Source organism: Rhyacophila brunnea, unplaced genomic scaffold (assembly GCF_057557595.1).
Source record: "Rhyacophila brunnea isolate RB1 unplaced genomic scaffold, BYU_Rbru_1.0 scaffold_2, whole genome shotgun sequence".
NCBI classification, from domain to species: Eukaryota; Metazoa; Arthropoda; class Insecta; order Trichoptera; family Rhyacophilidae; genus Rhyacophila; species Rhyacophila brunnea.
The window spans coordinates 38,375,259-38,388,751 of record NW_028232859.1 but is presented as its reverse complement, the minus strand read 5'-3'; the positions used below and the strand labels follow the sequence as shown (position 1 = coordinate 38,388,751).

General features: G+C 35.1%; 1 protein-coding gene across 1 annotated transcript in view; it reads right to left on the bottom strand.

Moving 5' to 3' along the window:
- The window catches only part of LOC147072286 (uncharacterized), a 76,388-nt gene that overhangs the window by 1,344 nt on the left and 61,551 nt on the right, over positions 1 to 13,493 (bottom strand). Inside the window, exons 3-5 of the mRNA XM_085947781.1 lie at positions 10,047 to 10,546; positions 2,189 to 2,424; positions 787 to 1,003 (exon numbers count right to left, since the gene is read on the bottom strand). Of these exons, the coding sequence (XP_085803907.1) occupies positions 787 to 1,003; positions 2,189 to 2,424; positions 10,047 to 10,546 (953 nt within the window). The remainder of the gene's footprint in view (positions 1 to 786; positions 1,004 to 2,188; positions 2,425 to 10,046; positions 10,547 to 13,493) is intronic.

The following is a 13,493-nucleotide window of genomic DNA, read 5'->3' as shown; positions in this document are numbered from 1 at the left end:
TTGAAGATTGCTAAAGCTGTTTATTTATTAACTCAAACATTTGCCGTATATTTTTTCGAAACCCTCCATTTTACCTTACGCTATAATCACAGATGGCAACTATTGAAGGAAGAACATTGATTTCCCACAGACTTTATAGTAATTCCAGTACAGCGCAATCAGTTCAGATCAAAAGACCATGAATGATCATCAACCGGTGAATTAAGTAGAGTAATCCAATAGTAAGAAGAGTAGACACCAGCTTAAAATTCGTTCAATAGGTGGAGCGGAGCTGTCACTGACTCGTGTGCTTGTTGCACCAAATTAGTGAGCAGCGACTGCTGTGGATAGGGACATTGAGAGAGAGTTCCCTCCATGATCATAGGGTAAATACGAGGATTATAGAGTATATTAACCGAAGAAGGTTGTTAAATAATTACGTGATTTACAAATATTACAATGATGTAAAGCATTATGATAAAACTAAAATATTAGGTTCATTCTGACAATGGATAGTAATGCTGAGTGTTCGCTAAAAAAATGAGAGAAGCCGGATTACTTTAAAAAGATGCCACCTGGCAAAGAAGATATGGTCAAAAACTGTATGCTTTGTATTATAATCATCCTTCTATGAAAGTGAGAATACTGAAAATGGAAGGTTGTAAAACATAAACTGAGGTAGGTAGGTACTTGGAATGTGTAAAAAGAGATGCAGAATCCCTGAAACTTAGAGGGAACTTCGACAGACAGAGAGGAAGGAAGGCATCTGAAAGTGGATAATAATGAATAATATTATATTTGTCATACCTTGGCATGTTGGAGGTGTATTTGACCAATGAAGATCATTTCCACAAGTAGCACGCACAGGCCCCCGGAGTGCGTGGCTAGGGGAGGTGCAAGTGAATCGACATGACGATCCCCATGCTGATCTGCGTTGACACGTAGCAGTTACACCTTCATCCATTTGCTGTTGCGGACACCGTCTCACTATGACATTATACCTGTACTGGCACATCTTTATAGTCTGAAATATAAAGATGGAAAATAAGGGGTTGGACAAATTACGGACATTATTTTGCATCACTTATAACTTCTCAAACTGTATAAATTGCGGTCTAAAACACAATAGTTTAATATTAATCGTACAATTACATCGATTTTATCATAGATTAAAATTTAGAAGACTTGTTTTAATCAATACATATCGACTGTTTTTATCAGGCATAAATTATTTGATTATCCACGATGGCCGAGCGGTTAATGCGTTGGCTTATAATGTAGTAGGTCCCCGGTTCGAATCATGGGTCTGCCAAAATATAGGTACATATTGTTTTTCAATATGTGTTTGGAGTCAGAGTATGGACCCAATAGGTTGAGCAAGTGGCTAACATCCATTTCTTGTAAAAACAAAATCTGTTAATACAAACACCCACTCTGTGTAGGCCCATATTATGATCGTCTTAGGATCGGACATGATAAAAAAATTACAACTAAACCTATGTAGGTACTTTGAAAACAACCATTGCCGCACTGCTGTCAAATAAAAAAGATTCATGTTTGTCTTTGCTTTCATCAAAAGCAGTGCATCACTAACCGCGGCCCAGAATGGCATTTTGTTGCGGCCCAAAATAATAAGCACTTCAATCACCAATATGTAACTATTAAATTTAAAATAATAAAACGTATGCTTCGCCTAGTACCTACCTATAATATAGTATATTACACTTACTAGTATAATATATTATAATATAATAATGATATTATCATTATTTTTAACACGTTTTACCCACTGCGGCCCGGGAAAAATTAGAAAATGGATAAATTGGCCTTTTTTTCAAATAGGTTGTGCACCACTGATCTAAACTATAAATTTATTTTGTCAATATTACGGGTTGGCTTTTTCAAACACAAAACTTCTTCCTACGGTACCTACTCAATAGGAAAAATAACTTTTATAGTATGACGTAGATAGGTACATCGGTATGTAGGTTGGATTAAAAATGAAATCGAAATTTAATACATAGGTATTGTGTTACTTAAAATTGTACAATATCCATCAATCCCGGCTCGTGATAGAGAGAATTCTGCGATACTGGAGAGAAATCCCTAGCGGGGAAAATGTAATTTGTAAGAATGTCGTAATGTGTAGATGTTTGCAAAAATGTAATTTTAATGTTTTGTAAACAAAAAATAATATTACGACATTTACTTCATTTCCTCTGACGATGTTGCCGAGAACGACATGGCTTCCTTCTCCTACGAGTGAACCAATCTTAGGCCCGTAGAGCGCGCTAAAGGTGACTCCTGGGGGGGCAGGTCCTCCTCTGCAATCGGTCAGACCCGGCGTTAGCAAGATAGCTCTCTCTTTGCCTCGCGCTGCAACAGCTGTGCGCTCAGAAGGACAGTTCACGCAAACTGAGGGTTGTGAGCGAGACGATGATGGTGCTGAAATTTGTTACATTGTTAATAAATAGGATTTTCGTCGTTTTTAAACATAATATAAAAAAGAAAAATATCAATTTGTTAAAAGGTCGATAACTATAATAACCCAATTGATTTTTCAGGATGTGGGAAGGGGAGAACAATTAAACACTGACATCCTGTATCGATTGAAAGAATGACACAATATATATGTACCTCAGAGGCAGACGGATGAAACTCCGTTTTTGGGGAAAATGAGTTTTTTTAAGAATCGTCATGCTGAAGGCTTTATTTATTAGAGGCAGAGAGATGAAAGTCCTAGTTGCTATAATAAAAAGATAGGCATAATATCATAAAGATGCAAATGCCATACCTACCTTAGAAGCAGAAAGATGCAAATCCAATAATCCACTAAGATAAAATTCTCTCAAACCGTCTGCAATATGTACTAGACGAGAACCAGCCAGGATAACAAGCTTTAGAGGAGGATACAGCACTATGGGCCATATCCAAGTCATCAGAGAAATCAGACCGGTAACAGGAATACAAGCTGCCGCTATCCATGGGTTTTATAGACTATAAGAAAGCGTTCGATTCCATAAAGAAATTTTCAATACTTGATGCACTCAGAAATCAAGGAATCCCCGGGCGCTATATAAATATTTTCAATAATATATATAGTAGCGCAACAACATCTCCATAAACCATCGCGCATTTCCTATCAGCAAAGGAGTCCGACAAGGTGATACAATCTCACTTAAACTATTAACAGCTACGATTGAAGACTTATTCAGGCAACTTGACTGGAATGACAACGGTCCCCATAAATGGAGAATACGTGAGTCATCTGCGCTTTGCCGATGACAATACATAGTAGTTTGCAAGACTCAGAATACCTCCAAAGCAGAATGCAGGAGCTCGCTGAAGTAAGAAACAAAGTAGGCTTGAAAATAAATTTATCAAAGAAGAAAGTCATGTTCAACTGCTTTGCGGGCCAAAAAGAGATCCTCATCAATGGCATTCAGCTCGAACAGTCGAAAAACTACATCTATCTGGCACAACAAGTGTCTATAGATGGATGTATATTTGATGAAATTGTTCGCAGAGTAAAGCTAGGCTGGAGTGCTTTTTCCGCCTGAATAATTTCTTCAAAAATGACCTCCCACTGTGCCTAAAGCGCAAAGTGTTCAACCAGTGTGTGCTTCCCTTAATCACATGCGTGTGAAACATTGACCCTAAGTAAAAGAGAGATCCAGAAACTTAGAGAAGCACAACGTGATTGGAGAGGTGCATGCTGGGCATAACGCGAAAGGAAAAAAGGAAAAAGAGGAATGAGTGAATAAGGAAGCAGACAAGGGTTTGTGGTGTAATAGAGTTCATTAAAAGTCTCAAATGGATCATAGCTCGTAGAAGAGACAATCGTTGGACAAATTTAGTCATCCAGTGGTATCCAAGAGGTACAAAACGTCCGCAAGGTAGACCTAGAGGCCGCTGGATCGATGAAATGATAAAATTCTGCGGAAGTACTTGGCAACGCAACGCACAGTAACGAGAGAAGTGGAATCAGCTTAGAGATTAGCGAGGCCTTCATCCAGCAGTGAATAGATTCAGGCTGATGATGATGATGATGACATAATAAAAAAAAAAAAATGTGTTTTGCTTTGTAATATTTATACCTATAATTTTTTTCATTTTGGCTAGGTAAATAAGATACAAATCCACATTAACAAAATAACTTTAGAGGCAGAAGGATGTAAATCCACACTACGTTTTTTATTTTATTTTTTTTAGATATAAAATTGTATTATATTTATTTCTTTCTTACATATTCCAGAAGTACTTTAATTGAATTAGAATACAAAAAATAATGAAGATTCTATGTATATTTACTTGGAAGTTATTCCTATTATTGGAGTATTGTTTAAAAAAAAAAATGTTTTTTGGCTTTCCTGAACAATTGGGTATTGTGCACTTGCATCCGTCTGCCTCTGAGTTACAGATATTAAATTTTACTAATGCATAAGGCAGTGATGCCAACCGTACTATAATTATAGTACAATACTATAGTATTGATTTCGCGAAAAATGTAAAATACTATAATTTTACGCCAAATATACCAAAATACTATAATTTTAAAGGATTCAAGACGAAAAATGTTCCTGTACTATATATTTTTTGGAAATACTATAATTTTTACGCCTTTGTACTATAATCAGCATAGAAAAATATGGCAACACTGGCATAAGGTGACCACTTTACAAGGGGGGGCAAGATTTCGAATTCCGATGGCGAGGTTTTTAAATACACTAATACACACGTCCTTACAATCATTTTATGAATCTGATCTAAAGGTGCTCTTCTTTTTCTCTCTTCTATACCTAACTTCATCATAGGTACTGAAAAAATAGTTTACAAGCAATCCTCGTAATCACCGACTGCATTGGGGGACTACTCCGTTTGTAGAGGAAAAGGAGAGAAAATTTATACATTTTACTCTATTACCAATTTAGTACCAATATAGATTAGTATATTAGTTGAATAGTTTGCAAAAAATCAATTAGGGAAAAATTAAATAATACGTAAATAAATAGGTACCTACCCAATAAACTGAATGCAAACAAGTGAAAGAAGCGATTAATTAATCAAAGTAATTATGAGAAAATGTATTTAAAATTTTACTGATTGCGGTTAAATTCATAGTTTTCTGAGGGTACATTAACATTGACATATCATTGAAGAAAATGCTTTTGAGTTGGGGGCACAATTTTATTTAGTACAACACTGTGTAGGGGTGGGGGTGTTCTTATACTTCGTCTTTGGAGAATGTGTCACACATGGCCCCCATATCCTGAAGCGGACCCCCTACCTATCGTTAAGGATAAAGGCAGTGTGACGCTCTACAGTAGCGTTTTCCAAATGGTGTACGCGGTAAAATTAATGTGTATATTTAGTGGTTTTTATGTAGGTATATTTTAAAACATCCATTTGAATTATGGAGTTGTCGAGTATCGATACACAATTAAAAATTGTATCGTACAACCACATAATTTTAAATAACATTATTGAAGGAAAATAGCGCCGCAGTCGACTTTTTTACTATTAGAGAAAATTCGTGATGTGTGCTTACCTCACTTATCTGGTTGACTCGACACGCCGGGCCCCACCTGACCCCGGGCACCCAGGCTAGAGCCCTGCCAGCCCCCCCCCCCCTTGTGGGGCCATGGTGTCACGTCATGCCATATAATGGAGTACAAGTTAAATTACTATTTTCGATTAAACGAATACATTATTATTCTAAATCACCGATTAAAACTTTCTACAACTAGTGTGGGAGTACATAATCTCCGAATAGTTTACCGTGACGGTTCCTCCTTACCTATACGTAAACTAAAAGATAAATGCTTTTTCATCGCAAACCCTGCCAAACTCATTTATCTTCGCTTTTAAAAATAATACACTTTTTCTCGTTTCTCAGAAATACACGATAATATTCCGCTGTTTTTTCAAACTAACTGATTTCATACCGAGTCTATGTATCGAAATGAAAACAAACCCATATGTACTTATCATTTTTACTACACCTGAAAAGTACCTACCATACATGTATTATGTACAGTGACGTCCCTAGATAAAATGCCGCCCCTGGGCAGCGCTAAAGTGCCCCCATATTTTGTATACATTATTTTTATCATCCTTTCATGAGTCCAATACCTAAGAAATATGTTGTATGGATACATGAATTAAGGCGCTAAGTACCAGAAACAAAAAAACTGACATTTTTTTAGAAAAGTGTTCTACATACTAACGCCAATAACTTCAACTATGGTCTAAGTGCCTCAAGCAAGTCAAAAAAATACAGCAAAATATTTAAACCTGTCGACGTTGTAAGTCCGTTGGCCTGTTTTATTTATAATGGTGTAAATAGCACTACAGTGGTCAACATCATTCAATATAAAATGGCTGATGATGGTGTCTTGACACTTGCGAGTTCTTAATACCCAAAATTATAGAAGCTGCCGTGATTGCTTCACACTGTAAAACCACATTTTTCAAAAGGTCTGCTTCATGAAATTTTACTGCAATGACTCGGTATTTTGTAACTACAGGCAATACTACTTTTTGGTACTTAGAGCCTTAATTAATACACGTATTCACATTACTAACAAAATATCAGACTAATTATTCGCAAATCTGCACGTCGTATCGTTTCTGGTCACCAAAGACGTCGAATGGGGACGGAAGTAAACTAGATATCGCGAAACCGACAAAACCAGTGAGCTGTCTTTTTTTATGGAAAGATATTTACGCTATTACTAAGTTAAGGTAGGTAGCTATTTCTATATATTCCAAATGATTTTACTCGATTTGCCGCCCTTTGAGTAACTGCCGCCCATAAGCGACGCTCAATCTGCCTTCCCCCACGGGACATCACTGATTATGTATGTTATATTTTCAAATATCGTAATATAGACTGCGGCTCTATATCGAGACATAGGAACACGTCACCGCGGTCGTTTCTGGAACTAAAACTGACACGTGGGGGTGAACACCCCCCAATCCCAGGAACGGAAAAAATACAAATTATTTAAGTGAACGGAAGATCTTTTTCTTCCTCTTCATCAGGGCATCACGACTGAGGAATGTGACCCAGATGATTTGGCTATCAAACTGCCTTCTCAATGGGTTGGCCCCACTCCTCTCGGCATTCTAGCACACAGAAGTCCTGTATCAGTGGGTGACTCGTGGCATTCATGAATCTGAGGCACCCAATGTTTGCTTTAATTTTCTGACGTGACATCTCTAAAAGACGACGCAAGTGCGGACGACACAAATGAACCCTAACAATCCTGATAATTATGACCGCTAGACCAAGCGCATTCTATAAACCGACTTGTGGTTGTCGTTGATGTCGTAGATGTGCATCCGTAATTGGTGTGTCTGGGTATGGATAATCCACCAGGAAAAGTCAATAAAAATATATTATTATAGATATTTTTTCGAAATACACCATCTTTCGGTGTGCGCTTGCAGAACAAACCACACTCCACGAGACCGTCTCTATTTTCGATGAAACTTTTTGTCAGTATTTTTGCACATGTATTTCAGTCGCGGTGGATTACAAAAAAACACGAATGTTTAATCAAAACATTTTAAGTGTTCTTGTACAAATGTTTGTAAACAGTTTTAATAATATATTAATATGTATATATATTTGTATAAAGAAAATACTAATCAATGTTCAGTTGCAGTAGACTAGTTTTGCCATTGCGCATGTGAATCGAATGGCCTGAAAAATGGTAACGGTTAATATTTCCACAAGGAAAATATGATTATCTTTTCACAGATGTATGTTATTCATTTAAACTAAAGTCTAAAAGATTAATGTGTATAATACTAGTATTTAATTCAGAGGCAGACTGTGCGGGACGATTGGTAATCAAACTCACAATGATATGCATTTATCAATAAATTACTATTCCTCTACATAACGTGATGACCATAGTATTATAATCTACGTAATTCATTTGGGATTGACTATAATGAAAAGCCGATGGCCGAGCGGCTCAAGCGTCGGCCTGTAACGTCGTGGCTCCCAGATTCGAATCCTGGGACTGGCAAATACACATACGAGTATTGTTTTTCAATTTGTGTTTGGGTCCAGAGTGTGGACCTATTTTTTTTTCAATTTTCAATTTATTTATTTATATTTTTTAACATATTGTGGACATTACAAATTATAAGTTTAAGACGTTCACAACATGACATGAAACATTATTATAAAGAAGAAAGAAAAATAAAAGTAATAAGAGGGATAAAAATGTAAATATAAAAAGAGAACATAATATAAACATACAAAAGCAGTGAATATATAATTATACATCTACAGAAGTTCAAAGAAGTACCTACACCGAGTTTGCTAAGGAGACCCTATTTTAAGAATTTATAAAATAGCGTCCATCTAAACTCACCTCACGCAAGTGGATTTGGTTGAACATAGTTATCGCCCTCCCAATTGGCATTTCCAGCGGCAGGTTGGTTCTGCACCTTGGGAGAATAAACAACTGATGCTCCCTATTTCTAAGATAGTTATCAGGGACACACAGGTCAACACTGCCCATAATGGCAGAGTTCTCATTTATACCTCGTATAAGTCGAAAAAAATACTGTAACGTTGTACGTTACATGCAACAAATTATGTGTTGCTCTATTTATTTTATTAAAATACTCGTAGCTAAATAAAGATCTCTTCCAAATTGCAGACTGCATTATGTAAGCATAGGTAGGTACATAAGAGAAAGTCACTTGGATAAAGCCACGGATAGTATCCATGCAAACTGAAGTAAAGGAGTCTCAAGAATTTCTTCTGAACCCTCTCTACCGTAAGGCCATACTTCAACTGATGCGGTGCCCAAATAATAGACCCACTCTCTAGGCTGCTTCGAACTAAAGAATTAAACAAAAGTTTCAATACCGTAACATCCAATAAGACCCAGGAAGTACGCATGACGAAGTCCAACATTTAATATATTGAGCATAATAATGTTGTAATGCTGTCTATACATAACATAACATAATATTATGTTGAGCAAGTGGGTAACGTCCATTTCTCGTAAGAACAAAAAATCTGTTACTACACTCTGTACACGTAGGTACTTACATACCCAATACTTATTCTACCTATTCGCATACTGATCTGATGCTGTAGGTATAAAACTTACTATGGCGGTCTGGAAATATTATGTAGGTAGGTAGGTATATGGTATTTTTTATTATTCAAATAATTAATTTAAGAGCCCTCATTGAAAAGTGTAGTGATATATTTTCACGAGGATCACCTCATCTATTCGCTGCTGAATGTAGGCCTTCCTAAATCATTTTACTTACAGTTACATTTTCTTTCGTCGTTTTAAATTTATTTTGCACACGATTTACTAATGTATGCAGAGATTTTTTATATTTTATTTATTTGAAAAAGACACGTTGAGTACATAACAAATTATTAATTCAGGACGTTCACAACATGACATTTAGAATAAAAATTACAAGTAATCAGTTCGGAAAATCAGAAAAAACAAAGTGGAAGAAAAAAAGAAAGCAAAAATAGTTTTACACAAAAGAAATAAAATTAAAAAAAACAACAATGATTCAAAAAGTACAAATTAAACAATAAAATAGAATTTAAAAAAGAGAATATATAATGGATCGCCAAAAATATCTACATATCTAGGGAGTGCATTGAACAACCGCACAGCCTCGCTATTGGTGCCTGGTGAGCCTGACATGAGGAAACAGCTTTCACCCAACATAGGTCATGGCTGCGACCACGCATTTAATTGACAGGTGCATAAAACTTTAAATTTTCTAGAATATTCTCTAGAATATCGGGATTGAAAATGATACCACGTGAGAGCAGGGAAAAATGCTTTAAGAGCAGAAGTGACCTACGAGCTTCAAGAGAATGAAAGGCGAGCATGACTGATGCGATGAATGCCATGCGAGATGTACGTATAGGCTGGTTAGTAAAATTATATATTATTATGTCATCTACTTAATGCATTTTTTCTCCATTACCGTATTAGCGATTTCGTCTACTTATTTGGTAAAATTGCATTTAACTTTAACTTTATTTAAAGTGAATACATTACCTGAATGCGAGTATTGCACGTCAAATGCATTTTGGTCAAGTAGTGAGGATCTCCATCTCTCGTCTCCATGATTATCGTAATTCGCCGTAGTCGTAGTTTGAGTGTCAGCTGTCCTTCCATCACGATTATTATAATAGGGCGGCAAATTGTGCAATCTTATATTGTCTCTGTACTTTGGCTTAGCGAAACCCATTCCAGGATATCTGTCCTTCGTTGATTTCGCGTAAAATTGCTTTCGTTCCCTCTCAGTGACATTCAAGGATTCTCTATTCTTATACATGTCGGACGGATCTACGGCAGACTTGTAAATGGTTCTGGATTCGGGAACTGCGATGATGGCTGGACCTCCGTGGCTGTATGGTGATCGTGGGTCATCAATGTCGTAACTTCTTCGATGCTGGCTATTTCGATATCGAGGTGGATGCCGGGAATGTAAAAATAACGATGGTCTATCAAACTCTCGGTTGTACGAAGTTGGGTTATCGTAATATCGTTCTATTCTGAAAAAAAAAATGTTAAATATATAAATAAATATGGTGATATTCAAAAAATAATTTAAAGATAGCGTTATAAAAGTACAGCTCTCATGCCTAACGACGGTTTCGGTGTACTAGTTATTTCAGGATTATCTTTAACATGATATGAGTTAAGGATAATGATAGTCCATAGCCCAGGGCCCCACAGAGGAAGGCGGTCGGGCTCTAGCCTGGGGGCCCGGGCTTAAGGAGAAAATAATTGTTGTATTTTGTTTTGTCCACCCTACTATTATTTTATTATACACATTTCATTATCATCATACCAAATTTTTGTTTCATCTCTGTGATTTATTGCCATTCATACATAGGTACCTACTCTAATTTTTGCTGATGGGAAACACGTGCCTGTTTTGATACATAGACAATTAAAATCAATTGCTTTTTGATTTAAAAAAATGTCAATCAAAAATGATTTAGCTAAGCAAGTTAATTTAACTGAGGTTATTGAAAAATGTGTGTCAACAAAATTTAGAAAATATCCTACCCATGTAGGTACATTTAGATAAATTTTATTTTATCGATCGACCGGTTGGGAACCCTTGGTCTACTCTATAATCTATATTCTATACCAGCAATGGTAAATACGTGGCACGCTAAAAGTTTTCGACGGCACGCTAAAAAACAAATTCCTTTTATTTTTATAATATTTTATACCTATAAGTAATAATACATGGAAAAGCATGCCTGATACTTTTACATCTGTTAAAAAACTAGCAATCTCGTTATTGACCATTTTTTCTTCCACGTACTCATGTGAAAGTATTTTTTCTACAATCACGGCCATTCAAAGACTAGGTTGACAAAGGAAGATTCAGCAGCATGCATTAATTTGCACTCAATGACATAGGTATCAGCCTGATATACACAAAAAGTCTTGCAAATAACATGAAACAAAAAATCTCAAGCAAAAATTTGTGTGTTATTAAATGTTGTTATTTCCTTATATTCTTCCATTTTATGTGTATCATTTTTTTATATAAGTATTCAATAAATGTGATTTAGAAATTTAGATTAATCTTTTTTGTACACCTAAAAAGAAATGGCACGCGCCACGAATTAAAAAAATAATTACAAGATAAAAATAACCTTTTATATACCACGCTTATAAGTTTTCTGTTGAATCATATAAACTTGACAATTCTATGTACCTATTAATAAATACTTTTTTTGTACTTGATAGAAATACTGAAATATCATTTTGACATTTCGTATTGATTTCCATAGTAACGCACGTTTATATTAATAATTTAGTTGCTAGGACCCCAGCAACTAATAATAGTGAGTAGTAAATATTACTTTTAACATTTTTTTCCCGAAACATACAAACCAGAATTAACTGAAAATGAATGCAATTCTGCTTAAAGATGGCCAAATGTATTAAAAGAATGCATTGTCGCCGTGTTCTGATATATTCTAAAAGTTTCAAATGTCTAGCTAGTCGGGAAGTTAGTTAAAAATCTTCAATCGTCCAATACAAATCTTGGACAAACAAGAAAAAAATTGTATTGGACACACAAGAAAAAATCTGTACCGGACAAACAAGAATACGAGCTAATAAAAACGTGGTAAAATCGGCTTGTTTTAGCACGCCGATCAAATCCTATTTGCCATCCCTTCTATACTATACAAACAAACTGTTTACGACATTTCTATACAAACATTTAATAATACTCGTACGTTATGATACAAAATGAACCTACATAATATGTATATTTTTATATATATTATATAGTATATTTTTGTATTCTGCCGCGGATGGAAAACATTATTCACGTAGGTAGGTAGGTACACGTTATTGCTCTGAACTAGATTTTTACCTAAAAATAATAAAAACCTCAATAAACGGAAGTATAGCGTGTATATGTGTAATGGGTAGGTACATAAAAACTTCATAGTAAACGCAAAAAATTAAATAATGATAGATTAGTTACCTAATATTAGCAGTGATATTATCATTAAGCTTATTATTTATGTATGTATAAACTCTGGCGGTTATACGTACTAAAATCATTTTTATGAAATTTATTTGTTTATGTTTTACAACTTTAATCAAAACAGATCATTGCGGCGGACGGCACAAAGGAATCGCAAATAAAATTCATGTAGAGAAATTTTATATAATAATATTATTGTTTTAGTAAATTTTATGATTCACTTTTGCATTGTATGTACTCTTATCTAATTAGATTTGTGTGTCAATTACTGGAATGCATAATGAATTTGTAATCCCTGATGCAATATTACTAAAATAGAACAACAACCTCTATTTGAGACGTAATACTTAATAATTATTTATGTAATTCATATTCATACATAATAATATGTCACGTTTTCTACGAAAATGGTTTAAATCAGTGCCTAATAAGAATTATTACCACCGTTGATTTTAAAAAATAACGAAATATTTTATGCAATTTACGTTCCCATATTGCTCCTGTAGACTTTACTGCTCTATAGGTATCTTTGGAATACCAGATACTGTTTGTTAAATATTTTATGTCTATGGTATGTTATTTGTTCTGTCCTCGGAACTATTATTAATGTTTGTCATACAAAATCATATATGGTCAAAATTAAGAATATTTTTATTAACAATATCAGAAAAAGGGTCCTACTATCATTGAGGACATTTTCATTTGCAAGGTTTGAGAAAGGATCCTGCCAAAGCCTAACTTCAGATTATTTTTCCAAACGAATTTTATATAAATGCAGCGGTTTTGTGAAAATAAATAAATTATTATCTGTACCTACCTATGTCATATTTTACCTAATATCCATATATGTGTTCATTAGTCGATATGGTAGGTACATAAGTGTTCAGCGACCAATCTATCAATGATTGATCGACGATCGTCATCACCAGGAACACGGAACTGGCTTACCAGGGGTCGGCAGTTTGTCAAGTGAGAAG